This window comes from Vipera ursinii, assembly GCF_947247035.1.
Source record: "Vipera ursinii genome assembly, chromosome: 1".
NCBI classification, from domain to species: Eukaryota; Metazoa; Chordata; class Lepidosauria; order Squamata; family Viperidae; genus Vipera; species Vipera ursinii.
In genome coordinates this window covers 269338239-269366175 of record NC_139512.1, presented here as the reverse complement: position 1 = coordinate 269366175, position 27937 = coordinate 269338239, and the positions used below count along the sequence as shown (strand labels likewise).

The 27937-nt window shown below is 39.3% G+C and overlaps 1 protein-coding gene across 5 annotated transcripts in view; it reads right to left on the bottom strand.

The window, feature by feature from the left end:
• The window catches only part of LOC310643865 (uncharacterized protein), a 707877-nt gene that overhangs the window by 606393 nt on the left and 73547 nt on the right, over nucleotides 1–27937 (bottom strand). For 2 of the 5 annotated variants that reach the window (XM_083368486.1, XM_083368485.1), the window contains exons 1-2: nucleotides 6199–7204; nucleotides 6018–6163 (exon numbers count right to left, since the gene is read on the bottom strand). In XM_083368486.1, the coding sequence (XP_083224612.1) occupies nucleotides 6339–7184 (846 nt within the window). In that variant the 5' untranslated portion in view covers nucleotides 7185–7204 and the 3' untranslated portion in view covers nucleotides 6018–6163; nucleotides 6199–6338. Of the gene's footprint in view, nucleotides 1–5699; nucleotides 6164–6198; nucleotides 7205–27937 lie in introns of those variants that run through there. The other 3 variants (XM_083368487.1, XR_014493178.1, XM_083368484.1) reach the window with 3 other exon arrangements.

Here is a 27937-nt window from a genome sequence, read left to right as displayed (position 1 = left end):
AGATTTGCCATGGCTTTCCTCCCCAGGAGCAAGCGTCTTTTAATTTCTTGGCTACAGTCCCCATCTGCAGTGATCTTGGAGCCCAGAAAAATAAAATCTGTCACTACCTCCATTTTTTCCCCATCCATTTGCCAGGAATTGAGAGGCCGGATGCCATGATATTGGTTTTCTTAATGTTAAGTTTCAACCCAAGTTTTGCACTCTCCTTCTTCACCTGCAACAAGAGGCTCTTTAGTTCTTCTTCACTTTCTGCCATTAGAGTGGTATCATCTGCATATCTTAGGTTGTTGATATTTCTTCCAGCAATCTTAATTCCAACTTTTGATTCATCTAGCCCTGCTTTTCTCATGATGTGCTCTGCATATAAGTTAAATAGGCAGGGCGACAGTATGCAGCTTTGCCGGACTCCTTTCCCACTTTTGAACCAATCAGTGGTTCCGTGTCCAGTTCTCACTGTTGCTTCTTGGCCCACATATACGTAGGTTTCTCAAGAGACAAATAAGATGGTCTGATATGCCCATCTCTTTAAGAACTTGCCACAGTTTGTTATGATCCACACAATCAAAGGCTTTAGCATAGTCAATGAAGCAGAAGTAGATGTTTTTCTGGAACTCTCTAGCTTTGTCCATGATCTAGCGTACGTTGGCAATTTGATCTCTAGTTCCTCTTCCTCTTCGAAATCCTGCCTGTACTTCTGGTAGTTCTCGATCCATGTACTGCTGGAGTCTAGCTTGTAGGATTTTAAGCATAACTTTACTAGCATGAGAAATGAGTGCAATGGTGCGATAGTTTGAACATTCTTTGGCACTGCCTTTCTTTGGAATTGGAATGTAAACTGATCTTTTCCAATCCTGTGGCCACTGTTGAGTTTTCCAAATTTGCTGGCAAATTGAATGTAGCACATTTACTGCATCGTCTTTTAAGATTTTGAATAGCTCAGCTGGAATACTGTCACCTCCACTAGCTTTGTTGTTGCTCAGCTTTTCTAAGGCCCATTTCATTTCACATTCTAGGATGTCTGGCTCGAGGTCAGTGACTACCTCATTGTGATTATCAGGGATGTTAAGCTCATTCCTGTATAGTTCTTCTGTGTAATTTTGCCACCTCTTCTTAATCTCTTCTGCCTCTGTTAGGTCCCTGCCATTTCGGTCCTTTATCATGCCCATTTTTGCATTAAACATTCCCTTCATCTCTCCAATTTTCTTGAAAAGATCTCTGGTCCTCCCTATTCTATTGTTTTCTTCTATTTCTTTGCACTGTTCATTTAAGAAGGCATTCTTATCTCTTCTAGCTATTGTCTGGAATTCTGAATTCAATTGGGCGTATCTTTCTTTTTCTTCCTTGCCTTTCACTTCCCTCCTTTCCTCAGCTATTTGCAAAGCTTCCTCAGACAGCCATTTCACTTTCTTGCATTTCTTTTCCTTTGGGATGGTTTTGCTTGGTACCTGTTGTACAATGTTGCGAACCTCTGTCCATAGTTCTTCAGGCACTCTGTCTATCAGATCTAATTCCTTAAATCTATTTGTCACCTCTACTGTATATTCAGCAGGGATATGATTTAATTCATACCTGAGTGGCCTAGTGCTTTTCCCTACTTTCTTCAGTTTAAGCCTTTTACCACCAGACACATCCACAGCTGAGCGTCCTTTCGGCTTTGGCCCAGTCGCTTCATTCTTTCTGGCACTACTAGTACTAGCCCTCTGCTCTTCCTCAGTAGCATATTGGACACCTTCCAACCTGAGGAGCTCATCTTCCAGCGTCATATCATTTTGCCTTTTGGTACTGTCCATAGGGTTTTCATGGCAAAGATACTGGAGTGGGTTGCCATTTCCTTCTCCAGTGGATCACATTTTGTCAGAACTCTTTGCTATGACCTTTCCATCTTGGGTGGCTCTGCACGGTATAGCTCATAGTTTCATTGAATTACGCAAGCCCCTTTGCCACGACAAGGCAGTAATTCATGAAGAAGCAGCCAATGGCGGCACTGGAGACGGGTTGTCTGAAGAGCGGGGTGCCATTAGCCAGCTTCCCTGCTTAAGCAACCTTCCAGCAATTAACTCCATGTGATACTCTTTAGCAGTGCTTTTTTTGTAAAAGAAAAAGGTTCCGGAACTCACATGTGTCATACAACCCGCCTTGCCTACCCTACAAGGTTCCATCCAAAAAACGTGCCGGAACTCCGTTCTGAGTGTTCTATGAGAAAAAAAGCCCTGCTCTTTAGTAACACAAAGCCCAATACATTACAAAAACATTTAACGGCAGGGTGCAGAGAAATGAGGTATAGTAGCAGCAGATTTTTATAAGGGGAGCTTGTCCGAGATGTCATGTGCTGTTTCTAGGGTGACACTCGAGGTAGGTATATATGTATGTATGTAGGTATGTTTATTCTTGTGAACATGCAGTTCCTCTGGGAGACATAATTTCACTTTAACCTTTGATATGTGGATTAGGTCTGGTTAATTTATTTGGGGTTTTGAGAAAGTTTGAGAAAGGGATTTTCCCCTGTTTGCTATTTTTACTTGATTAATTTAGTTTCAGTTTAACCATCAATTATCTAATGGAGACACTGATTCTCAGACCATTGTGGATTCTGTTAATATTTTAAGTGAAGTTAGAAACAGAATAACAAATTAAAATGTATTTTGATATAAAACTTCTCACATAAGTCATAATGAAGTCCCGACTGCTTTGGAAGAAAGCTTCTGAAAGTACATTTTGACAGATAATAGATAAAACTAATTCAACGTCCTAATTTAAAGAAGGATATAATAACAAAGTCAATTTGTTAACACGAAACCAAATTCCATCACAAATCCATATGTTCTTAGATAATTCTCTTGAATTTGAGCCTAGTAGAAACTGTGCACCAGCAGAAACTACCTTGCTAGCCTATGATAATGTGAGATAAGCTTTCTGCACTTATACACTCCATTATGCATTATACTTGGGGAAAAACAAAACAAGTTTTATGTGGCTATTATCTCTGTGTTATAAAAGAGGCATGTATTAAATGTTTTAAGCTAAAGGCAGAGTAAACTCAAAATAAATGTTCAAGGGGTTTTATTCCAAGCTCTAGAACTACTACCCTGGGATTGTCCTGTCCTTGGAACAAAACCCAGTCATTTTGAGTGATTCTTGTGGTTGTTTTGAGTATTGTAATTGCTCTGTGGCTTGTGTCCCTTCCCTCATTTTTTTAACAGCCTAATTAATACAACAACAAAGATTGAATAGTTGTTATTGGTTTAGTCTAGCTGGGATGTTATACAGTAGGGAGGGCAAGCTGCAATTGTTTAAATATATCAAAGAACCATTCTGGACACACCGACTAACCAAAAGTTCCTGGAATAGATAATTACCGACATTAGGATTCACTGGGAGAATCAAGCTGGAGGCCTTTATATTTTAACAGAAATTGAAAAAGAGATATTCTCCCCCTCCCACACTCTTTGATTCACTTTATTTTTAAAGTTTAAAATAATTGTTTGAAAAAATTTATTCTCCCAGTTTGGTGTTAGAAGATTTGTAATATTAAATTAACTTTCAGGATACAGTTAATAAAAGCATTTTTATGTGTTCTTTTTTAAAAAAAAAACCTGTTGGTGAATTTTCAGAATGCAAAAAGTCAATATTGATTACCATTGCATGTTTTCGTTGTGAAAACTAAAGGACATTGGCCTTGCTTTCATTCCATTTTTTAAATGGATGGTTGTTATGTACTGGGCTTTTTTGAGGGAATACCACGTGGGTTGCTGGAGCAGCAACGGCTCTCCAGCAACCCAGACTACAAGTCTCCTGTGCTGCAATTGGCTATCTCCAGGCGGCAATGGTTGATTCAAACCTATTGGCTGCCGCCTAGGGGCTAGACTATATATTGCGGCTGGTTGCAGCCTTTTCCCTCGGTACAGTCACAGCACAAAATAAACTATGAGTTACCCTGTACTCCATTCAGCGTCTTCATTCCTGTGCCAAAGAACCCGCTATTTAACAGATGGAACTCTAAAATTATTTTGAGTTTGCTTTGTTGGAACACAAAACACTTAAACCCAGGCTCAAACTCCAGAGTTCCAGTCTTTATATTCCAATAAGTCTTTGTAATGATGATAATTCAGATAAGAGTGTTGGGTGCTAGCATTCTTAAATTGCACTGTAGTTATAATCCGGCTTCAGGAGAAAATGCATATATTCAGCAAACAGTAATGCATGGAAAGAGAGAGAGAAAATTGCTTTCAACAAGAAACTAAAGTGTGTAAATTATCATTTCAAAAAAGATCATATTTATTTTCCAACCAGAAACTATTGTTGTGAGACATCTGGATATATCATTTCCACAGCCCCTCTCTTTCTGGTTTAAATGTTTTATCTGTGCATTTCCTCCTTTGAACAGAGCATGCATAATGGGGATTATATCACAGACTCATATCTCTCTCTGTATATTTCAGAATGCAACTGATTCATAGAAAGTTTCATGTTTGAAAATAGGCCTTCTGATTTTTTTGCTAAATTATTTTTTGAGAAACATTGGAGCCCTTATTTTTCATTTACTCCATCCTGTTTTTAGAGATGCCACTTTTGGTATGCAATTATGTAGCCAAATGATCTTAATGCTGATTTACACAAGAAAGTGTGGTATGTAGCTATTGGACTACTTTCCCAAAACTAGCATGAAATATGATTTTCAAAGTCAGAAATAGTTTCCTGATTCATCTCAGTTGGTTTAAATAGTAAATATTATTCTTAGGAGTGGAGGGCATTTTCACAGGTGAGGCTTTCAGTCATGTTTCAAGAAGTCACAGCGGTTTCACCAGGTTGTCTACTAAATATTTATACTTTTTTATATACAAGGATTATCTGCATGTTCCATGTTAAAATTCACTAAATACTTTTGATATCTGAAGAACAGGTTACCTTTCCTCAATCTTGATCTGATTATAATTTCTGAGACTTGTAATTCAAGTTCAAGAAACCTTGACTGTATTTTCTATTCGACATTTTTTTAATGCATGATGTTCCTCTTGTTTGAACAATTATGTCAACATTTTCTCTTTCCCTCATTCCATTTTGCATCCTATCTTTAGTCTGCTATTAAGTGAATACAGGTCTTGGTTGTCAGACACTGAGATCTACAGTGATAATCCTGCTTGAATATAAATTTATTTTTAGATGAGTATTTTTAAACTCAGCTATAGATGGCCTCAAGTATATTTGCTCTCATTCACATCTTTTCCAAGTGAAATAGTTCAATTGCTTTATGTGTACAGAAGGAACACTTTGAAGGGAAGTATTATTTCTGTTACCTTTAAAGAACCAACTGTAGTCCATGCAAAACAAACCTTTTGCACCCATTCACTCCAAAATATTTAGGGTGAGTTAAAATAACAACAGCAGTGTAGGTTTTTGCTACTGTTATTAATTGGTAAAGTGACTTCTGAGGCAATGTTCTAGATAAATATGAGCAAATATTGATTATCATTAGACAGGATTATCTGGAAGCCATTTCATCACTAATACTGATATTTCACTGTCAGTATGAAAAGGCAATTACTTTTCTAGTTGATTATGTGAATCCTATATCATTTTTTTATTGAAAAGTTTTAAAATACAATTTTCCTTTAAAAAACCCCCCTTCCCCCTCCCTCCTCCCCCCTACCTCCCCTCCTCCCCCCTCCCTCCTCCCCCCCACCTCCCCCCTCCCCCCCTACTTCCCAGAGCTGAATACAAGGTATATATATATAAAAAAAAGCAAACCTAAGCAACCATATACTAACAACTATAAATTCTAAAATCCATCACTCTCTAGCTTATATAGGATAAAACAAACCTTAACAAAATTAAATATATATATAAAAAACTAGAATAAGAAAAGGACACTCTCTAGCTTATATGGAACAAACCTTAATAGTATTAAATATATATTAAAGACAAAAAAAAGGAAAAAGAAAAAAACCCCCTTCTCAACCCTATACTTATCCTAAATAAACTCCATCCATTTTATCCATTCCATGATATAACATTCTTACAAATAATTTTTCAAATTAACCAAGGATCCCAAATCAAAAAACTTTAAAGTCAACTCTTCTGTAATCGGCCGTTCCTCTTCCAGTACCAGATCTATAATTATTCCAAACACACACACAAAAAAAAAGATTGCAAACAAAACTTGAACCTCCATTTGAGAATCTTCTGTATATTCCCCCAAACTTTAATCCAAAAAAGCTCACCCTTTCCACAGAACCACCAAATATAAAAATATATTGCGTCTACACCCAAATCTTTTCCCACCTCCCCTACTTGACTACTTGACTATATCATAAAAGTTCCATAGACTTCTGCAAATCCTGCTATTTTCTCTTCTTAGATCGTTTTGCAGCAGCACGCGTCACCCTCTGTTTTATAGATTCATCCGACGAGGTTGTATCTTGATCTCCTCCAACACCGTTGTCTTCTATCTGATCATCTTCGGCCTCTTGATGCACTCCTTCTCCAGATCCCTTTCCAGCTTCCAAAAGTGTTAATGGCGTTGCATTTAAAACATTATTGTAGAAATCACGCGCTTGCATCACAGTAACCAAACGGTACTTTTTACCTTCGTGCGTCACCATCAACCCCACTGGGATCTCCCATCTGAACCTTATATCTCGCTGCTTGAGCTCTTGCACAAGAAATGTAAAATCCTTCCTTCTCCTTAGAATCTTTGGAGGAATTTCTTTTAAGACCAAAACTTCTTGATTAGCAATCATAACTTTAGTATCATAAGCAGCTTGTATAACTTCATCTCTAGTTTCCCTTTTTGCAAAATATACCACCACATCTCTAGGCAACTTTCTCTGTCTGGCAATCCATGAATTCACACGAAACACTTTGTCCATGCCTCCTTTTATTTCAGATGCTGGCTGTTTCAACACTATTTCAAAAGCCTCAGAAACCAGCTGCTTTAGATCTTCCTTAGTATTCTCCTTTAAGCCTCTAATTCTAATGGCAAACTGCATCTGGAAATATTGAGCAAGACTCAGTTCCTTTTCCATTTTATTTTCATTCTCCAATACTTTTGCTTCTAATATAGCATTCTTTTGAGTCAAGTCTTCTAGCTTTTCCTCCAATTCTTCCACACACCGAGCCACTTTACACACTGAAGTCAAGATGTCTACCCTCATCACTTTGAGCTTCTGTTCCATCCTCTCCTCCATTCTCTCCTCCAATTTCTCCAATTTCTCCTCCATCTGTGCAAATCTAACATTAATTGATTCCAAAATTACCTGGGTATGTTTTTCAAGAGCATCTTGTAAGTCCTTTGATGTCAATACATCAGGAGGATGCAGCGCCTGCAATAATGATTGTTGCACGGGAGAAGTTCCAGCACTCCGAAGAGTTTTAGGGGGTGGTTTAGCCGCCATCTTTTACCAAATATGACGCACTTTCACTTCAGATTTGTAATCCAAAAAAGTCCATCAAGCTGGAGAGTAAAACATAATAATCCTCTTTACCATTTCCTCTTGTATCGCTCTGCCTGCTCCTTTAAACCATAGTCATTCCTTCAGGCAGGGGTGGTCGCAGACGGCTGGCTCTGCTCCAAGAAGTCAGGAGCAGAGGCGACGGCCAGCTGGGAGCAACCCAGGCTACGGGGGAGTTCAATCCTTCAGCCGCCCAAGCCATAAGCTCAGGCGGCCCTGGAGAACTCTACCCCTACCTGGGAGCTCGCCCCCTCCTCTTCTCCCGAGGAGGGGGCTTCGGATTCGCCCGAACAGCTGATCGGTGCTGTTTCAGGCGAAAAAACAACAGCTGAGCCGCGGGCAGCCCGGGAAGGCTGTCTCCGTCGCCGCGGAGCCACCGGAAGTCAATCCTATATCATTCAAGAAAGGTAAATAAATCTCATAACCTTTGGCTCCCCTCATCACAGAGAAATTCTTACCACACATCGAGACATGGCAAGCCCACTGAAAAATATTGTCTGAAGTCCTCCGTAAGAAGTCTATGGAGATTCTCAGTCATAAGAAATCATTCATGTTTTCCTGTTCCTTTCCATGTGTTTTATGTTATTCTGCATGTCACTCAAGTCCTTTTAATCCATTCTCCCATGCTCTGTTCTTATTAATGACTGTAGTTATTCAAAGCCAGTCAAATCCTACAAGCCTCTGGTGCACAGCTAGACCTGAGAGCAACCTGATCCAGCAAGACTAGATGCGTGAGAAATCCCTAGTTAGAAGGTATGATTGCCTTCAGGAGGCTGGTAGAGTTCTTGAAAATTATGACCTGACAATGATGAAATCTTCTCATCTTGTGAAATTGGCTAGGAAGGCAACCTAGAAGAGCCTCCAGGGATCTGCTAGTTGGAGTATTAGGCATTCCATGTGTGTACATGTAAATATTTCAGAACGTGGGAATCTTATTTGTGAATTAATAGGTAAAAACAGGCTTTATAAGTGTATTGGAAGATAGATTTATTGAAAATAAATAATGTGCATAAGCAAAAACTAGTTGCAGCCTACCAAAAGAAAAATTAACAAACAAATGTGTGTGCCTGTGAAAAAAGGCAGAAGGAAGTGAACTTAGATTAGATCTCTCTCACCCAGAGCTATACAGTAGTTAAAGAGGAGGCAAGGAGTAAATCCTTACACTCAAAGTCCAGACCTAAACTCCAAAGATTTGGTGTTTGGTTGTGACAAGTTCTAAGGTACTTCATCCTAGAAAACTCTCAAATCACTCAATAAAAATTCTCTTTGGGATCATAATACAATGTAAATCAAATGGAGAAAAACTTTTCATAGAATTATATGCAATGTTTATTTATTGCTTTGGTTAAATAAATATTACATATTTATTACAAACACATTTTAAACACACACACACACGTGGTTTGGGTGGAGAACTGACAAATTACAGGTTTTGGAAAAAAAAGCAAACAACATGACACAGGGATTAAGTACTGGAAGCAATTAAATTTCATATGAATTGCCTTCCTGGAAGTTTGTGTTAGGGAAAGAAATAACCTCATCTGCTTATGGTGGTCTGCTTCTTTATTACAGAATCTAATTAAGGTCTCATATTCTGGAGAGAATATAACTGGAGATTGATTACTCTTAGTAGTATCTCAAGAAAGCAGCTACATCTATCACATTATTACTGTGGGCTGCCAAGGATTTACTTGGAATGAAGCAGGTTAGTATTTTGAGCTAACAGTAATCCAGGGATAACAACTCAGGATGAATTGATACCTTACTGTTCTTTGTCAAGGCTTCTGAAAAAAACATATGGATGCAAACTCTAAAGCAAATAAAGTTAACTTTGTTAAATAGTTCCCCCAGATGGGCAAGAATATAGATTTATTTAAACTACCTGCTTTTGGAAATTAAATTTAATATAAACAAATTAAATTTTAGATGCTAACACTACAAATAATTTGATTTTTTAACATTTTTCCCTAAGATTCAACTACACAGTATGAGTTTACATGGACCCCTTCATAATTTATTTTCTCATCCAGTCCTGATACTTATTGAACACTTTTGGAATCTACCAGGATTAGTGGAGATGGAACCCTGTGAAAATTGAAACAGCCATCTTTTGACTCTTTCCACCAAGTTCTTCTAGAAAGGAAGTGACTGTATTTTTAAAACTCTGAACTGGAACTGAGAACTATCTGAATATGGAAATCAGGACTTAGTGAGGTTGGTGAAAACTGGAGATTTTTCTGTCTATAAGCAGATTCTGAGAAAACAAAAATACGGCTTTTCAGATGGAACCAAGGCAGGGAGGTGTCACTGAAGGTTTGACTCAGCAACATCTGAGAAAAGGGAAGGGTGGAATCAGAGTGATATAAACAGTATCATAATGCAAGCTCTAAACCCTCCCCTCCATTTTACATGACTCATGATGTATATGCATCAGAAATTGTGCTATGATTCTACTTTTGTCAATGTAAGAACACTATTTAGATGAGCACAAACATACCGGAGCAACTCTGAATGTCAGAAAAAAGAAACAGATCATCTATACAGTAACTTCCAACAAAATAGATATCCATGCAACTTCATCAAAAACTGCCTGACCAAACAACTCACTATAGCACAACCAACACAAGCGATGGAAAGGATAAAAGTGCCATAAAATATGTCAAAAACATCTCAGAAACCACCAATAGACTATGATAATCACATGGCATCAGTGTAGCACACTCAAATAATAATTATTATTAATAATATTATTAATATTATTAATTATTATTATTATTATTAAATCAACTAAAGCCCTCCAAAACATCCATAGTAAACCCAGCAGTCACAGAAAAAACAAAACTAAAAACCAAATCTCTATTTTGTTCTATTGGATTGTAAGCAGATCTGGATTTTAGCCTTCCCTCTTTTGTGTAATAAATGTATATGCTTGATTTATTTGGTGGTAGTATTTTTGTAAAACAATTTCTCTCTTTATAGTTAAGGATCACTCATAGCAATTGTTAAGTCGTGGGCTCTGGTGAGCAGGAATGAAGACACAAGGCTGAGTACAGAGAAACTCATTCTTTATTCTTGCTGGAACTGTACTTGAGCCGCACCTGGCCACAATATATATAGCCTAGCCCTATGGAGGTTGACTTTTCTGAAAGAAGGTACATTATACATCAGATCCTTTCAGATCCTGGAAACTTTTTTCGTGCAGGTTAGTCCATTTCCAAGGGGCTCTTTTATCAAGCAGCCTGTGGAGGGGCTCTGCAATCGCAGCCTTATGAGGTAGGAATGTGTGATAAAAATTTAGGAGGCCCAGGAATGCCTGCAGCTTTCCTTTTGAATTTGGCCTTGGAGCCAATTTGATGGCCTTCACTTTTGAATCAGCGGGGTGAATTCCATTAGCATCGATAGGGAACCCCAAGAATTCCATTGATGAGACCCCAATACTACATTTGTTTTTCTTCAATTTGAGGCCCACATCGCGGAGCCTCTGGAAAACAGCCCTGAGCCTATTGGCCAACACTTCTGGCGATTCTCTGGCAATGAGAACATCATCAAAATAGGGGCAGACACCCTGAATACCCTTAAGTGTACGTTCCATAATCCCTTGGAAAATACCTGGTGCAACACTGACTCCAAACTGTAAGCGTTTGACTTTGAATGCCCCTCTGTGAGTTACTATTGTCTGAGCTGCAGCTGTAGCTTCGTCAACTGGCAATTGCTGATACGCCTGTGCTAAATGAAGTTCAGCGAAAATGGTGCCTCCTTGCAACGAGGCTAAAATATGGCTGACTACAGGAACCGGGTACGCATGTTGATTTAGGGCCTTATTCAATTTGCACTTATAATCTGTGCAAATGCAAACTTCTCCATTGGACTTCAGCGGGGTGACAATAGGAGTTTCCCACTCCCCCCCATCAACAGGCTGTAAGACACCCTGTTCTACTAGCTTATCAATTTCAGAATTGATTTTGTGCTTTAGGGCAAAAGGAACCCTGTGAGGCTTAATTCTAATAGGCACAACATTAGGTTCTAACTTAAAAGAAATTGGTGGGCCAGTGTAAGTCCCCAGGGTTGACTCAAAAACATCTACGTATTCCTTGGAAACAGTCATGAGGTCTGCTGTTTGTGTCCGATTAATACCTGTAATTTGAATGCCTAAAGCATCAAACCAATCAAGTCTAATAAGACTCGTTCTTTGGCCCTCTGCCACTATTACATCCAGGTGCCCCCAAAACCCTTTAATTTTACCGATAATGTGGCTTCCCCCTTAACTTTAACCTGAGCATTCTGAAAATCTGTTAAAATAATATCTGAGGGCCTTAGTTTAGCCCACTTGTTACTGCGCCTGCATACAAAGTTGAATGTGTCTTGTGAAATGATCGATACTGCCGAGCCGGAGTCCAACTCCATCTTACAAGGAACTCCTTGTAGCTCTACTGCAAGCTTGAGTTTAGGCTTGAGGGGGCAATGAGCCCCAGTGCGGCAAATGCTTCTCCGGCTTCTGAAGAACCCCACACTAACTGGACCCTGGGCCCCAGTACCTCTCCTAGTCGGTTCCTCCGACTGGTGCTTGGGTGGTCTGTCTCTCTGGTGTGCTCTGCAAACCACCACAATGTGGCCGGTCCTTCCGCAAGCTGTACACATGGCCGAGCAAAATCTGCAATTGGCGTGAAGATGATTGCTTCCGCACTCCTTACATCTAGGTAAGAGAACTGCCTTGTAATCAGTTTTGCGCATTTGATAGTTTTTGGAGCTTGTTGATTTTGGGTTCTTCATCTTCTGATGATTCACTGACACATTTGGCGACCTTGAGATGGATGGAATCTTCAATTTTTGAAGATTTGGTGGGTTGCACTGTCTGCACTGCCCCCCCCAGTGGCTTCGTTGGCCATGACCTCATCCTGTGCCTCGGAGAATGTGAGGTTGGGTCTAGCAAACAGTCTCTGATGAAGGGTTCTGTCTCGAAGGCCACAGACGAGCTGGTCTCTTAGTCGTTCCCCTAAGTTTGAGAACTTGCAAAGGCGTGCGGCCTGCCTTAGGCCCGCAATAAACTCTGAAGCTGTCTTTCCGGTAGCTGCACTCTTTGGTCGAATTTAAAACAACACACCATCTCCGACATTTTGTGTTGAAAATGCCCCATCAGCTTCTTCTTAAGATCTGCAAACAATACTGCTTCGATGGGCATCGGCGCAAAAAGGTTTTCTGCTAGGTCGAAAGTTGCTGGTCCACACACGCATAGGAACGTGGCAGCTTTTAGGCCTTCCTCTGCAATTTGGTTTGCTTGTAAATAGTTCTTCACTTGCAAGAGGTAAGATGGCCAGTCTTCTGGATGGTTTGCCGACCTTCGGCATCTTCCTCAATTCCTCCATTCTCAGATCCTGCTTCTTAGGCTCAGGGAATGCGTCCACTGAGCACGCGGCCGCTAGTGTGGCTTTACTAGCCGGCCTAGAGGGGGGGAAATGCCTCTTCCCTCCAGCATGTATTGCCGACCCCTCGTTGACTTCAGCCCTTTTTTAAATGGTGAAGCAGGATCCCACCTTCGTCGCCACTGTCATGGGCTCTGGTGAGCAGGAATGAAGACACAAGGCTGAGTACAGAGAAACTCATTCTTTATTCTTGCTGGAACTGTACTTGAGCTTGAGCTGCACCTGGCCACAATATATATAGCCTAGCCCTATGGAGGTAGCCAATAGGATTAAACCCGCACTTGCCACCTGGGCTGACCAATTGCAGGACCAGAGATGGCCTGTCTAGGTAGCTGGGGAGCCGTTAGCTCTCCAGCAACGCACGTGGTGATAATACCACAAGCCCAATGCATAACAGCAATTATGTTGTGCTGTGAATGCCATGGAACATTTCCTTTTATGATAGAAGAGTTCAATTGCTCTCCACTTGTTCCAGTCTCAGAGTTCCTTCCCCCCCCCATTCTAAGACAGTACATTGCAAAACAGGACACAGTTAAGACTGCAATTATTTTTACTTATGGTAAATCTAGAAGTCAACAGATAAATAATTGAAAATCCAAATTTCAGTCCTACCCCTTTACAATTTTTCTAAGTGAAGTACATGAATAGTCAGGACATTCTGATCCTGTATGCAACTTTCAATTTTGGCCCATGCAAATTTACAAATAAATACCTCAAATGAAATCTGGGAGGCTGAAGGCAATAAAGTTAGAAGAAAGGAGTTTAAGAGCCAGACAGCTAAAGGTTCCATCTCCTTCATTCATGCATGCAATCCCAGACTATACATAGAAAAGGGGCAGAGCTCATCCTGCATTGCACAATTCTATTTTCTTCATGTGCTTCTTCTTGGCCTTCTCTGTAGACACCGCTGTCTGAGAACTAGCAGGACTGTTATCAAAACACTGTGCAGGCAGCTTCACCCAAGGCTGAGAAATGAATGTTCATGGAGAAAAAGATTCATTGCCGTGGCCAGGACAAAGCCCTGACAAAGTCTTACACTAAACTATTGTTTAATCTTTAAAATGTTGCAGAACTTATTTGTTGCCATAATTTAAGGGTTGGTTTCATAAAACCTTCAAGACCAATGTAACAGATTAGAGACAGTGCCATAAATATCACACCTCTATTCTTTTCCCTGCAAAAAGCTATAGATATGAATATGGATGCTGTGGAAAAATAACAGCCTAAACTCCCCATTCAGTTAAGAATGACTTTTTGCATTTCCATAACAGGGAAGTCATGGATACGGATGCATCAGGGTGTCAGAAATTTTTGCACATAATATCATGGGAGAATAGGTGAAGCTCCAGTCTTTCAGATGTGATCACGTGCTATATACTGTATATACAAAAGATCATTTGCTAGGGCTTCCGGTGGCTGCGCGGCGCCGGAGACAGCCTTCCCGGGCTGCCCGCGGCTCAGCTGTGTGTTTTTTCGCCCGAAACAGCGCCGATCAGCTGTTCGGGCGAATTTGAAGCCCCCTCCTCGGGAGAAGAGGAGGGGGTGAGGACCCAGGTAGGGGTCGAGTTCTCCGGGGCCGCCTGAGCTTGGAGCTCGGGCGGCTGAAGGATTGAACTCCCCCGAAGCCTGGGTTGCTCCCAGCTGGCCAGCGTCTCTGTTCCGGACTTCTTGGAGCAGAGCCAGGCGTCTGCGACCACCCCTGCCTGAAGAAAGGACTATGGATTAAAGGAGCAGGCAGAGCGGTACAAGAGGAAAAGGTGAAGAGGATTATTTTATTATACTCTCGAGCTTGATGGACTTTTTAAACTTTAAGTGAAAGTGCGTCAAAATTGAAAAGTAAAAGTAAAAGATGGCGGCTAAACCTCCCCCTAAAACTCTTCGGAGTGGTGGATCTTCTCCGGTGCAACAATCATCATTACAGGCGTTGCACCCTCCTGATGTACTGACACCGAAGGACTTACGAGATGCACTGGATAAACATGCCCAGGTACTTTTGGAATCAATTAATCAATCAATTGGTGATAAATTTGCACAGATGGAGGAGAAATTGGAGAAACTGGAGGAGAGAATGGAAGAGAGGATGGAACAGAAGTTCAGCGTGATGAAGGTAGACATTTTGTCTTCAGTGCATAAAGTGGCGGAATGTGTGGAAGATTTAGATGAAAAAGTGGATGATTTGACCCAAAAGAACGCAATATTAGAAGCAAAAGTACGGGAGAATGAAAATTTAAGAGACAAAATGGAAAGGGAGTTAAGCCTTGCTCAATATTACCAGATGCAGTTTGCTGTTAGAATCAGAGGTTTAAAAGAGGATATTAAGGAGGATTTAAAGCAGCTGGTTTCTGAGGCTTTTGAAGTGGTGTTGAACCAGCCAGCATCTGAAATAAGAGCAGCTATGGATAAAGTGTTCCGTGTGAATTCATGGATTGCCAGACAGAGAAAGTTGCCTAGAGATGTGGTGGTATACTTTGCAAAAAGAGAAATTAGAGATGAAGTTATACAAGCTGCCTATGATGCTAAAGTTGTGATTGCTGATCAAGAAGTCTTGGTTTTAAAAGAAATCCCTCCAAAGATTTTAAGGAGAAGGAAGGATTTTACATTTCTTGTGCAAGAGCTGAAGCAATGAGATATAAGGTTCAGATGGGAGATTCCAGACGGGCTGATGGTGATGCATGAAGGTAAAAGGTATCGGCTGATTACTGTGAAGCAAGCGCGTGATTTCTACAATAATGTCTTAAAAGCAACCCCATTAACACTTCTGGAAGCTGCAAAGGGATCTGGAGAAGGAGAACATCAAGAGGATGAAACAGAGGAAAATGGAGCTGGAGGAGATCAAGTTATAACTTCTTTGGATGATCCTAGAGAGCAAAGGGTAACGCGTGCTGCTTTAAAACGAGCAAAGAAAATAAAAGAACAAGACCAGCAAAAGTCCTCAGAATCTTCACAACGTACTCATAGCCAAGCAGTGGGAGGAGCACGGCCTAAAGAAGATAGTCCTATCAAAGCTGTGGTCCAAGAGCTTTGGGAGGATATGCATGGCAACTAAATTCCTAACCTGGAACGTTAATGGACTAAATTCACCACAGAAGAGGAAGAAAGTTTTTCAATATTTAAAACAATTTAAGACAGATGTTATATGTTTGCAAGAAACGCATATTAGAGTTTTGGATCAAAAGTATTTATCGAACTCGAAGTTGGGCACGCAATTTGTTGCTTCTGCAGAAAACAAGAAAAATGGAGTGGTTGTTTATGTTAAAAGTGCCTTAACAGCAGACTTAATTGAAGCAGACAAGCATGGAAGATATGTTATGATTGAGCTGCTGTTAGAAGGTAAAAAGACACTTTTAGTTGGATTATATGCACCTAATCAACAACAAGATGACTTTTTTAGTTTACTTCACACAAAGCTTACCCAGTTGGATTATAAATCTTTTATTTTTATGGGGGACTGGAATGGTGTTTTGGATGTACAGTTGGACAAGGCTGGAGTTTTCAAGCGCACTCCAAGTCATGCTAGATTGCCTAAATCTTTTTTTGAAATGAAGGATGACCTGGAATTGCGAGATATTTGGTGTGAGAGACATTTGCAGGAGAAGGATTATACTTTTTATTCTGATAGACATCAATCTTTTTCGAGGATTGATTTTATTTTGTTGACTAATGATTTTTTTTTAGGACCAAAAAGGTGAAGATCTGTGCAAGAACTATCTCTGATCACAGTCCAGTTTGGTTAGAGATTGATAAGGAGATAAGAGACAGGCGCTCGTGGCGCGTAAATGAGAATTTGTTTAGAAATCAGAGAAATGTGGAAGAATGCAAACAGCGGATGAAGGATTTTTTTGAGATTAACATGTATAAGGGTACCTCTATGGATATGGTTTGGGATGCTAGCAAGGCCTATATGAGAGGGGTGTTGATATATATGAATAATAAACATAGATGTGCAGTGGAAACTAGAAGGAAAGAACTGGAGAATGAAATAAAGGAAAAAGAAAAGGCTTTGATTTTGAACCCAGAGGATGTGAGGACCAAGGAGGCTATTAGATTGCTAAGAGGACAATTTGATAAATTAATGGCTGATCAAGTGGCGACCAATCTGCGGTTTGCTAGGCATAATACTTTTTGCAACGCTAATAAACCAGGCAGATGGTTAGCTTATAGATTGAGGAAAAAACAAAGGGCTTCTAATATAGATAAGATTGAGTATAAAGGAAGGGTTGTGTTTCAACAGAATCTTATTAAGGATGCTTTTGTGGATTTTTATTCGAAATTATATGCTAAAGAGGAAATTAATGAAAAAGATATTGATATATATTTGGAGAATGCTAACATCCCGGTTCTTACGCAAGTACAAAAAGAGGGGATTAATCAACTGATTACAGAAGAAGAAATTTTTACAGCAATTAAGGAATTGAAGGTGGACAAAGCACCAGGTACGGATGGCTTGACTGCGGCCTATTACAAAAATTTACAATTAGAGATGATAAAACCGTTAAAGGAACTGTTCCAGACAATCCAGAGGGGGGGAAAGGTGCCACCGTCTTGGAGAACAGCTTTTATTTCTTTGATTCCGAAGGAAGACCAAGATGCTACTCAAGTTAAAAACTATAGACCGATATCGCTTTTAAATACAGATTACAAGATATTTGCTAAGGTTTTGGCTAATAGACTGATGAGGGTTCTGCAACAGGTGATTCATAGGGATCAAACGGGGTTTATTAGTGGTAGGCAAATGAAAAGTAATGTGAGGCATATAGTTGATGTGTTAGAGTTTTTGAAAAGGAACAACCAGATCGCTGCGGTGCTAATTTTTTTAGATGCTGAAAAAGCTTTTGATCAATTGAATTGGAAATTCTTGTTGAAAGTTTTAGATAAAATGGATTTTGGGGAAAATTTTTTACAACCGATTAGGGCATTATATCAAAAACAAACTGCCCGAATTATAGTTAATAATAGCTTGACAGAAGCATGTAATATTGAGAAGGGCACAAGGCAAGGGTGTCCGTTATCGCCCTTGTTATTTGTGTTAACATTAGAGATATTATTGGTTAAAATTCGGAATTTGGAAAAAATTAAGGGGATACAAATTGGAGATCAGGACTATAGATTGAGAGCATTCGCAGATGATCTGGTTGTTACAGTGACCCAGCCAGAGAACTCTGTTGTGGACCTGATGGAGATAATAACACAATATGGGAAGGTTTCTGGATTTAAAGTTAATACACAGAAAACCAAAATTTTGGCTAGAAATATGACAGTTTCGCAAAAGGCTCTCTTAGAAGGATTAACTGGATTTGAGATTGTTAAAAGGGTTAAATATTTGGGGGTGATTTTGTCGCCCTCTAATACAAAGCTATATAAAAATAATTATGAAAAACTATGGGGGAAAATTCAAAAAGAACTGGAGAGTTGGGAAAAGTTGCAATTGTCTTTGTTGGGACGGATTGCAGCAGTAAAAATGAATGTCCTGCCTAAATTTTTATTTTTATTTCAAATGATACCGATTCTTAAGAAAGATTCTAATCTGGAGGAATGGCAGCGAGGTATCAATAAATTTGTGTGGGCAGGGAAAAAGCCACGAGTTAAACTTAAGATTATGCAGGATACTCGTGAGAGAGGTGGCCTTAAATTGCCTAATTTTAAATTATATTATGAAGCTGCTGCATTAGTAGGAATAAGTGATTGGATTAATTTGACGCAAGGGAGGTTATTAAATCTTGAGGGCCATGATTTGTTGTTTGGCTGGCATGCATATTTGTTGTATGATAAGAAGGTAGACAACGTGTTTAGGGTGCATATTTTAAGACAGGCATTGCTGAGAGTTTGGAAGAAGTATAGACATAAGTTAAGTTGCAAGATACCATTGTGGGCAATTCCAAAACACGCAATAGAAAATATACATGCTGGCTTCAAACACGATGTGACTACGTACAAGGAGATCCTTAGCTTGGAAAGAAATGTTTGGTGTCTGAAATCATATAGCCTCTTGCGAGAAGAGAAGGTTGTTCAAAATTGGTTTCAATATATTCAGTTACGGGCCAGGTGGAAAGAAGACCAGAAAAATGGATTTACAATCACTGATGAAAATTTGATAAAGCAAATTAGAAATCAGGGACCTGCACATATCAAACGGATATATCTTGCATTGATAGAGATTGACTCAGAAACAGAGCTTGTTAAGGATTGTATGATAAAATGGGCCCAAAACATTCAGGAAGTTATCACAATGGACATGTGGGAAAAGATTTGGGTGAGGAACGTAAAATTTACTCAAGCTCAAAATCTAAGAGAGAACTTTTATAAAATGTTTTATAGATGGCATTTAGATCCTAAAAAGCTTGCAAGTATGTATCCGAATTATCAGCCTAAATGTTGGAGGTGCGGTGATGAAGATGCAACATATTTTCACATATGGTGGACATGTAAGAAGGTTAAGGCCTTTTGGATAAAAGTTTGGTGGAATATGCAGAAGATTTTTAAACAGAGGATAAAGTTTTGTCCGCAATTTTTTTTGTTGGGAATAATTGCAGACGCTACAGTTGTGGACACCAAATTGATGTTGAACTTAATTACGGCAGCAAGACTTTTGATAGGCCAATATTGGAAGAAAGAGGAACTGCCGACTATAGAAGAGTGGACTTTAAAGGTTTCCGACCTGGCAGAGATGGCGAAGATTTCGGCCTATCTGAAAGACCATTCGCAAGAACGCTATATTATGGAATGGAGAAAATGGATTGAGTTTATCCAGAACAAGTATAGGGTTAAGAAGTTTTATGTAGCATTTGAATAAGTCTTCTTTCGTTTTTTTTCTTTTCTTATTTTAGTTTCTTTTTATACATATTCAATATTACTAAGGTTTGTTTATCCTATATAAGCTAGAGAGTGATGGATTTTAGAGTTTATAGTTTGTTAGTATATGATTGTTTATGATTGCTTTTTATATATATACCTTGTATTTAGCTCTGGGAAGTCGGGGGGGGAGGGGGGAGGTAGGGGGGGAGGAGGGAGGGGGAAGGGGGGATTTTTAAAGGAAAATTGTATTTTAAAACTTTTCAATAAAAAAAAAAGATCATTTGCTAGCTAATGAGTCCCACCCAATGGTGGGATTTAAATATGTGAACAACCAGTTGTTTGTGTGGTTGCTGCTTCTGGAAGTTGTTTCTGGGTCTGGGCAACAAAAAAGTAGCTACCGATTCTGCCGAAGTGGTGCGAACCAGCTGAATCCCACCACTGGCCCCACCCTTGACAAGGCTTTTACACTTTTTAACATATTTATTAACTATTTTTAGCTTTGTTGTACTCTGCTCAGAGTTGCTTTTTTTAATCAGATGGGCAGCTATAAAAATTGGTTTTAATAATAATCATAATCATAATGCTTGTGAAGGTCTTAGTAGGTGATCAAAATGCCAAATCCAGCCTAACATCTTACTGTTTGTGTGACCAACAATAGAATCTTTAAAAAATGCCAGAGCATTAAGCTGGAAATAGGCACTAAAAACAAACCTGAGGATAGAGTTACAGTCTGATCTGTAACAGGGTCACCATGAGGTCTTAATTTATAAGGAGAGTGCAAAATCAAGGCAGACAAAACTCAACATAATTATGCTTATCGGAGTGAATCACAACAAGATCCTAAGGGTAGGTGTTTCTATCAGAATGATTAGATATGCTATTAATGCTTGTTGATACTTAGACAAAAGTAATCAAGTATATTTTATACCAAGAAAAATCAATCAATTAATTGAGATTGTCTTATTCATTGCCTGTCCTTACATCTTTATCTACTTTACATTGTTTATTTTATTCCCCTGCACATTGTTTATTTTATTCCCCTGCACATGCGTGCTAGTCGTTTCCGACTCTAGGGGCCCGTGCTCATCTCCGTTTCAAAGCCGAAGAGCCAGCGCTTGTCCGAGGACGTCTCCGTGGTCATGTGGTCATGTGGCCGGCATGACTAGACACCAGAGGTGCACGGAACGCTGTTACCTTCCCACCGTAGTGGTCCCTATTTTTCTACTTGCATTTTTACGTGCTTTCGAGCTGCTAGGTTGGCAGAATCTGGGACGAGTAACAGGCGCTCACTCTGCTACACGGCACTCAGGATTCGACCCGCCAAACTGCCGACCTTCTGATCGACAAGCTCAGTGTCCTAACCCACTGAGCCACCACATCCCTTTTAATTAACTATATGATGAAAGTAATAATAATAGACAATTAAAAGAAATTTTTTCCATTATATTTTTCATTTTGAAAGAAAAGTTAACAATATTAGCAGGACTGGACTACATAGCCAACTTTAGAGCCCTGACTTTGCTGCCTTAGTCCTACCATTTAAGTCATTTTCAATATATTTGCACATGATCCACTCAAAGTAATTCACAACAAAGTATGGCAGGATCAATAAAAAAACCCTGCCACCTTGCTACTTGCCAAATCTCACTTCAAAAGGCAATTTGAAACAGCTTGATAAGTAACAGCTATTGAACAAATCTCAGCATCTGAAAACATGACAATGATGCACTCAATAGGCCTAGAACATTGTCCCAACAGACTTATATGGTTGCCATTACTATAATTAACATTGATCCTTATGTGTGCCCTTTTATGTGCATGGCACAATATAAAATACAGATGGCAAGCAGGTGAAATACAAGCATAATTAAAACCATGCTATAATCAAACAAAGTAAAAGCAAAGTTGCATAGCATGTACAAAATAAATCAGATTATAAAACCTGATGACAAGAAACAGTGGGAAGGGATCATTTATTATTATTTGTTAATAATAATAACCAATCTTGCTATAGGGCTACTCTAGGTAGCTTACAACAATAAAAATGGAGAAATGAAATCTAAACGTAACAGTAGTAAAGTAATGGAGCAATAGAATAAATAATTAAAAAGAAATACAGATAGTTCTCAACTTATGACCACAACTGAGTCCAGAATTGATGTTGCTAAGTGGGACATTTGTTAAGTGAGTTTTGCCCCATTTTATGACTTTTCTTGTCACATTTGTTTAAGTGAATCACTGCAGTTGTTAACTTAGTAACACGGTTGTTAAGTGAATCTGGCTTCTGCCATTATTTATTTTTTTATTTTTTTATTATTTTAATTCCATTTATATCCCGCCCTTCTCCGAAGACTCAGGGCGGCTTACAAGCTTAGCAGTAGCCTTCATTCTATGTATATGCCTGGACCCAGATTGTTGGGGGCAATAAGCTGACTTTGTAATGATGCCACTTGGGTGTGTGTGTGAAAACCCTAATAAGCAGGCATATACATAGAATGAAGGCTACTGCTAAGCTTGTAAACCGCCCTGAGTCTTCAGAGAAGGGCGGGATATAAATGGAATTAAAAATAAATAAATAAATAAATAAATAAATAAATAAAAAATTATTAGGGCTTTCACACACAGCCCAAGCGGCATTATTACAAAGTCAGCTTAATTGCCCCCAACAATCTGGGTCCTCATTTTACCTACCTCGGAAAGATGGAAGGCTGAGTCAACCTTGAGCCTGGTGGGATGCGAACCTGCACTAATTGCAGGCAGCTGGTGTTACTTAAGGAGGCATTAGCCCACTGCTCCACCAAGGCTCTGACTTTGACTTTGCTTGTCAGAAGGTTGCAAAAGGGGACCACATGACCCTGTGACTCTGCAACTGTCATAAATAGGAACCAGTTGCCAAGTGTCTGAATTTTGAACATGGGACCTTGGGGATGCTGCAATGGTCATAAGTGTGAAAAACGGTCACAAATCACTTTTTTCAATGCTGTAACCTTTGAATGGTCATTAAATGAACTGTTGTAAATCAAGGACTACCTGTGGTGATACTGCGATATGAGAATAAAAGATGGGTGGGAAAGCAGAGAGGTGGGGCTTGCTTTCAGTCTACTAGCCACCTCCAATGTGGTACTCCCCCATTGAGTCCTGCAGGCCAACCTCAATGAAATAGAGTCTATGAACTGATTTCTTGTTTATACTGTATATATTCAGAAGAAGACTAGAGCAGCATTATTTTGGTAGCATAAACAAAAGTATTAGGCTATAACAGAAGCAGTGACAAATATGAAAATTTTCTATATGGATAGAAGAAAATAGAATTTGATGTGCCAGGGACTAGCCAACCACCATTTATCTACTAAACAGAACCCTCTCAGTTTCACATAAGTTTCTAACGGTGCCGATGATAATCCTTCACTCCCACCCTTTCCCAAATAAAATAAATTAGAAGCACTTAATTCACCTTTGGGATGATCTGCCTTCTTCCACAACAATCCTTTATTTTAACCTTAACCTTAAAGGTAAAGGTTCCCCCGCACATGCGTGCTAGTTGTTTCCAACTCTAGGGGCCGGTGCTCATCTCCGTTTCAAAGCCGAAGAGCCAGCGCTTGTCCAAGGACGTCTCCGTGGTCATGTGGCCAGCATGACTAGACGCCAAAGGCGCATGGAACGCTGTTACCGTCCCTATTTTTTTACTTGCATTTTTACGTGCTTTCGAACTGCTAGGTTGGCAGAAGCTGGGACGAGTAACAGGTGCTCGTTCTGTTACGTGGCACTCGGGATTCGACCCGCCAAACTGCCTACCTTCTGATCGACAAGCTCAGCATCCTAACCCACTGAGCCACTTAACCTTAACCTTAAGCAGAGGCTAAGATGCAGGTGAGACAAGCACATTCTCCCTTTTGGCTACATAGAGTATCTCAAGGACTTGGCTGGAACAAATTCCCTCTCTTTCTGAAGCACCCTCATGACTGCCTGGGGAGATTCCCCATTTGTAAAAATCCTCTCCTACCTGCAACAACAGGAAGACAAGTATAAAACCACTGAAAAGACACAGTCATGATAGTGGCTGAGTACAAGGAGGCCTCATTCACCTTGCAAGAACATTAGAGTTGTCACTTGACAAAACTGAAACTGATCCATCCATCCATTTTCTCCCTGCAGGCATTCCTTAAAAGAAGAGTGAGAGAAATCCCAGCGGGAATTCAAGACATGGCTCCCCTCATTTGTTAGTCAGTTCTGAACATCTTTCAGCTACTCCAATTTTCTAATAGAAAAGCCCTTTTTCTTCCTTCTATTTACTTGCTACTATAGAAAAATACAGATAGAAAACATTTAATGACGCTGCCAAAAATAGCAACAGGCCTTAAGAAAGGATTCATCAGGGCAGATGCATGCATAAATGTTCTGTAACAAGCAAAGGCAACATAATTTGCTTTAGAACAAAGCACATTTGTTTTGCAGGAGCGAATAGACTGCACTGTCTCTGAGATTTTTTTTTTAAAAAATTGTTATCCATCTTTTTATACAATTTCATTTCTTGCTAAATGATGCCATGGCAGTACCTCCCAAAAACTATTCTATAGTATTAATAACCATAAATGAATCACTACAGTTTTAAAGTAAGGCAATACAGTGCTAAGATAATTTAAAATAATGTACTGTTTTTATTAGTTATTGTTATTCAACTGTATCCTTATTGCATTCTTTATTTTTTAATAATTCTTTAGTTCTGTAATTTGACATCATGAGGTCTTTCGCTCACTGGGAAATAAACAGGAGGCTTTTTTTAAAGGAACCCTTCAAACTGCAAACTCAAAGTCCTGAGAAAGCTTGACTCTGTTCTATTTTAGACTCTGAGGTTCAAGGACAGACTGATCTACTTTGTGCTCCTTTGAGATTAGTTTTGAGGAAAAAAAAATCTGTAGGCTGGAATGGAAATATACTTGCAGCTGCTTCATTTTGGGACAGAATGGGATGATCATGAAGTTCTAGAGGACATTAACCATGTAGAGTTTCAGTTGAATATCCTTAAGAGTATCGCTGCAATTTATTTGGGGATAGTTCCCCTGCACTTCATTGAAGGAGATGACATTGCATCAATCTACCAAAATAGCCCAAGTATTCTGACAAAGCAGAACTTAAACAATGTTAGAAACTGTGAAAAATCCAGGAGAAGAGCTTTTTCTGCTGTGCCTCCCCCCCTCTCTTTGGGATATTCTCCTGCCAGAGGTGGTTCGCCCATATATTCCTGGTCTTCTGGAAGAACATAAAACCTGTTTCTATTGATTGGTCTGGGACTCTGATGGGAGTACTCTCTACTAGAGGTGGCTGTGAGAAGATCCCAACCCCTGTTTCACCTGTCCTCTTGGTTTTCACTCTTTATTTAAGCTTTCTTAATTTTAATCAGTTTGCATTATGTTTCTATCATTTTGTGAGGCACTTACAGTCGCCATAACCTGGAGATGGATGGCATTTAAATTTAATAAATAAATAATATATAAAAGTCTAGGATATCAGATATGCCATGACATTAGAATAGAACAGACCTGGAAGGGACCTGGGAGGTCTTCTACTCCAGCCCCCTGATGAAGCAGGAGAACCTATACCATCTCAGACAGGTGATTGTCTAGTCTCTTCTTAAAATTCTCCAGTGATGGAGCACCCATGATTTCTGGAAGAAGCTGTTCCACTGGTTGATTGTCCTCACTGTCAGGAAGTTTCTCCTTAATTCCAAGTTTCTTCTCTCTTTGATCAGTTTCCAACCATTGTTTCTCGTCCTTCCCTCTGGTGCTCTGTTGAACAACAGGATCCCCTCTTCCTTGTGGCATCCCCTCAGATACTGGAATACTGCTATCATGTATCCCCTATTTCTTGTTTTCTTTAGACTAGCCAAACCCAAGTCCCCCAGCTGTTCTTTGTATGTTTTAGTCTCCAGGCCTTTGGTCATCTTAGTTGTTCTTCTCTGAATTTTTTCCAAACTCTCAACATCTCTTTTGTAATATGGTGGCCAAAATTGGCTGCAGTACTCCAGGTGTGGTCTTACTAAGGTTTTATAAAGTGGTACTAATACTTCGCATGATCTTGATTCTATGCCTCTGTTTATACAACCCAGGATTGTATTAGCTTTTTTGGTTGCTGCTCCACACTGCTGGCTCATAGTCAAGCAATCAGCTACTAGGACTCCAAGGTCCATCTCACAGTTACTTCTTTTAAGCCAGGTCTTGCCCAATCTGTACTTGTACCTTTGATTTTTCCTGCCTAAATTTAAAACTTTGCTTTTCTCCACATTGAAACTCATTTTGTTCGATATGGCCCATTGTTCAAATTTGACAAGATCTTTTTGGATCCTGAGTTTGTCTTCTGGGGTGTTGGCTACTTCTGTCAGTTTGGTGTCATCTGCAAATTGGATGAGTTCCCCTTCTATTCCCTCATCTAAGTCATTTATGAAGATGTTGAAGAGTACTGGGCCTAAGACAGAACCTTGTGGTACCCCACCGCTTATTTCTCTCTATGTGGATGTAGTTCCATTGAGGACTATTCTTGAGTATGGTTTGTTAGCCAGCCACAGATCCATCTGGTGATGATGTTGTCTATTCCACCTTTTTCTAGCTTACCAAGGAGTAGGTTGTGGTCTACTTTATCAAATGCCTTACTAAAATCTAAGTATACTACGTCCACAGCATTTCACTGGTCTACTAGTTTAGTCACTTTATCAAAAAATGAAATAAGATTGGTTTAGTATGATCTGTTTTTAACAAACATGTGCTGGCTACTGGTTATGACCTTTCATTGTTATGCTGTGCTCTTGTATATAGATTTGCTGCAGCTGATTGGTAAATTTTGTAACTTCTCAACTTTTTTTTTGCTAAATTTTGTAACTTCCCCTGGAAAGAAACCTAGTTAGTGGCTCTGGAGACTTCCAGGTTGGGCCTGCCTCATTTCGTAAAGCTTGGCCCTAAAGTCTCAATACAGTGCAGCTATATTAACAGGGAATTCTGGCATATGTAGACACTGTTCATATTGGGAATATCAGGTAAGGGGATCTAAATTTAAGTTGAAGAAAATCCCTCCTCTTTTATAAAGGAACCCCCTCTACCCCATGACCAAATAATCATGCTACCAGAAATTTTAAGTGGAAAAGCAGTGGACAAAGCTGACCCTTTTAATATTAAAATCTTGGGAATTTGATCCAGTAAATGTATTTTGGAATGAACTTTTACATACTTATGTGCATACTTATCAAAGGGTTGGTACCAATGTAAATCAATGAATAAAAAATGTAAGGTATATCAAGGCATAAACTCAGGCAACTGACTTTCAGATAAATACAGAATTAGATTACATAATCCACCTAAACCCTGCTTTACTGTAATCCAAACATGGTTTTCTAAAGAGAATATTATGGAACAGGTTGAAAGCAAAGCAAGAGCAGTATTAAAAGATGTTCTGCTGTGGGCTTGGACCTTTAGAAAAATAACAATTGGTTTAGTACAAGTATCTATTTAGCATCAAATCCACTTTAATGTTTAGGAATGTCTAACTTTGAAAATGAAAAATAGTTTTTAGTTTGCTAAATAAATCATCTCTCTCTTATTTATTGTGACTGGTAAATGCACTTTGATATTTGCACATGCAATCATATCAGTTTAAATCTTTTTGTGTGAGTTTTTCATTTCATCTCAGAGAGAGGAATGATATTCAGTCACTTGGCAGGAGAGTCAGTTTTATTTGCCTGAGGTACTGTTCTGAAAACTGTTCCATCTCTTTTATAAAAAGAAAAAAAGGAAACAATTCTTCTTTGTCCTAGCAATCTAGTCACTCTGAGACAAGTAGGTTGCAAAGAAATCAACAACCTTTTAATCATTTTGTTTCCTTTTTCATACTCACAGAAATCTATTTGCAGAAATGAAGCCCACTAAAAACAACTTTTGAAAATAATGTGGATTTTTTAAAAAAATATATCACATTTTACCATTTAAATTCATCAAGAAATTACATGGTGTGACATATAAATTGACATTTCCAAACAAGGGTGTAAATCATTAGGCTGCTGTACTTGATAATGATAGGCCTCCTCAACTTAATATGACAATGTCCCTTTCAATCCATTTCTCAAACTTATGCATCAGCCACAAAGAAAGACTTAGCATATTTACTTCAAGGCTGTCTTGAGATCTTCTGGAGTTGCTGATGTTCCTGATATGAACAGTGACTACATATGCCAGAATTCCCTATTAATATAGTTGCATTGCCTTGAACGGCTAAGCTTTAGGAAATGTGGCT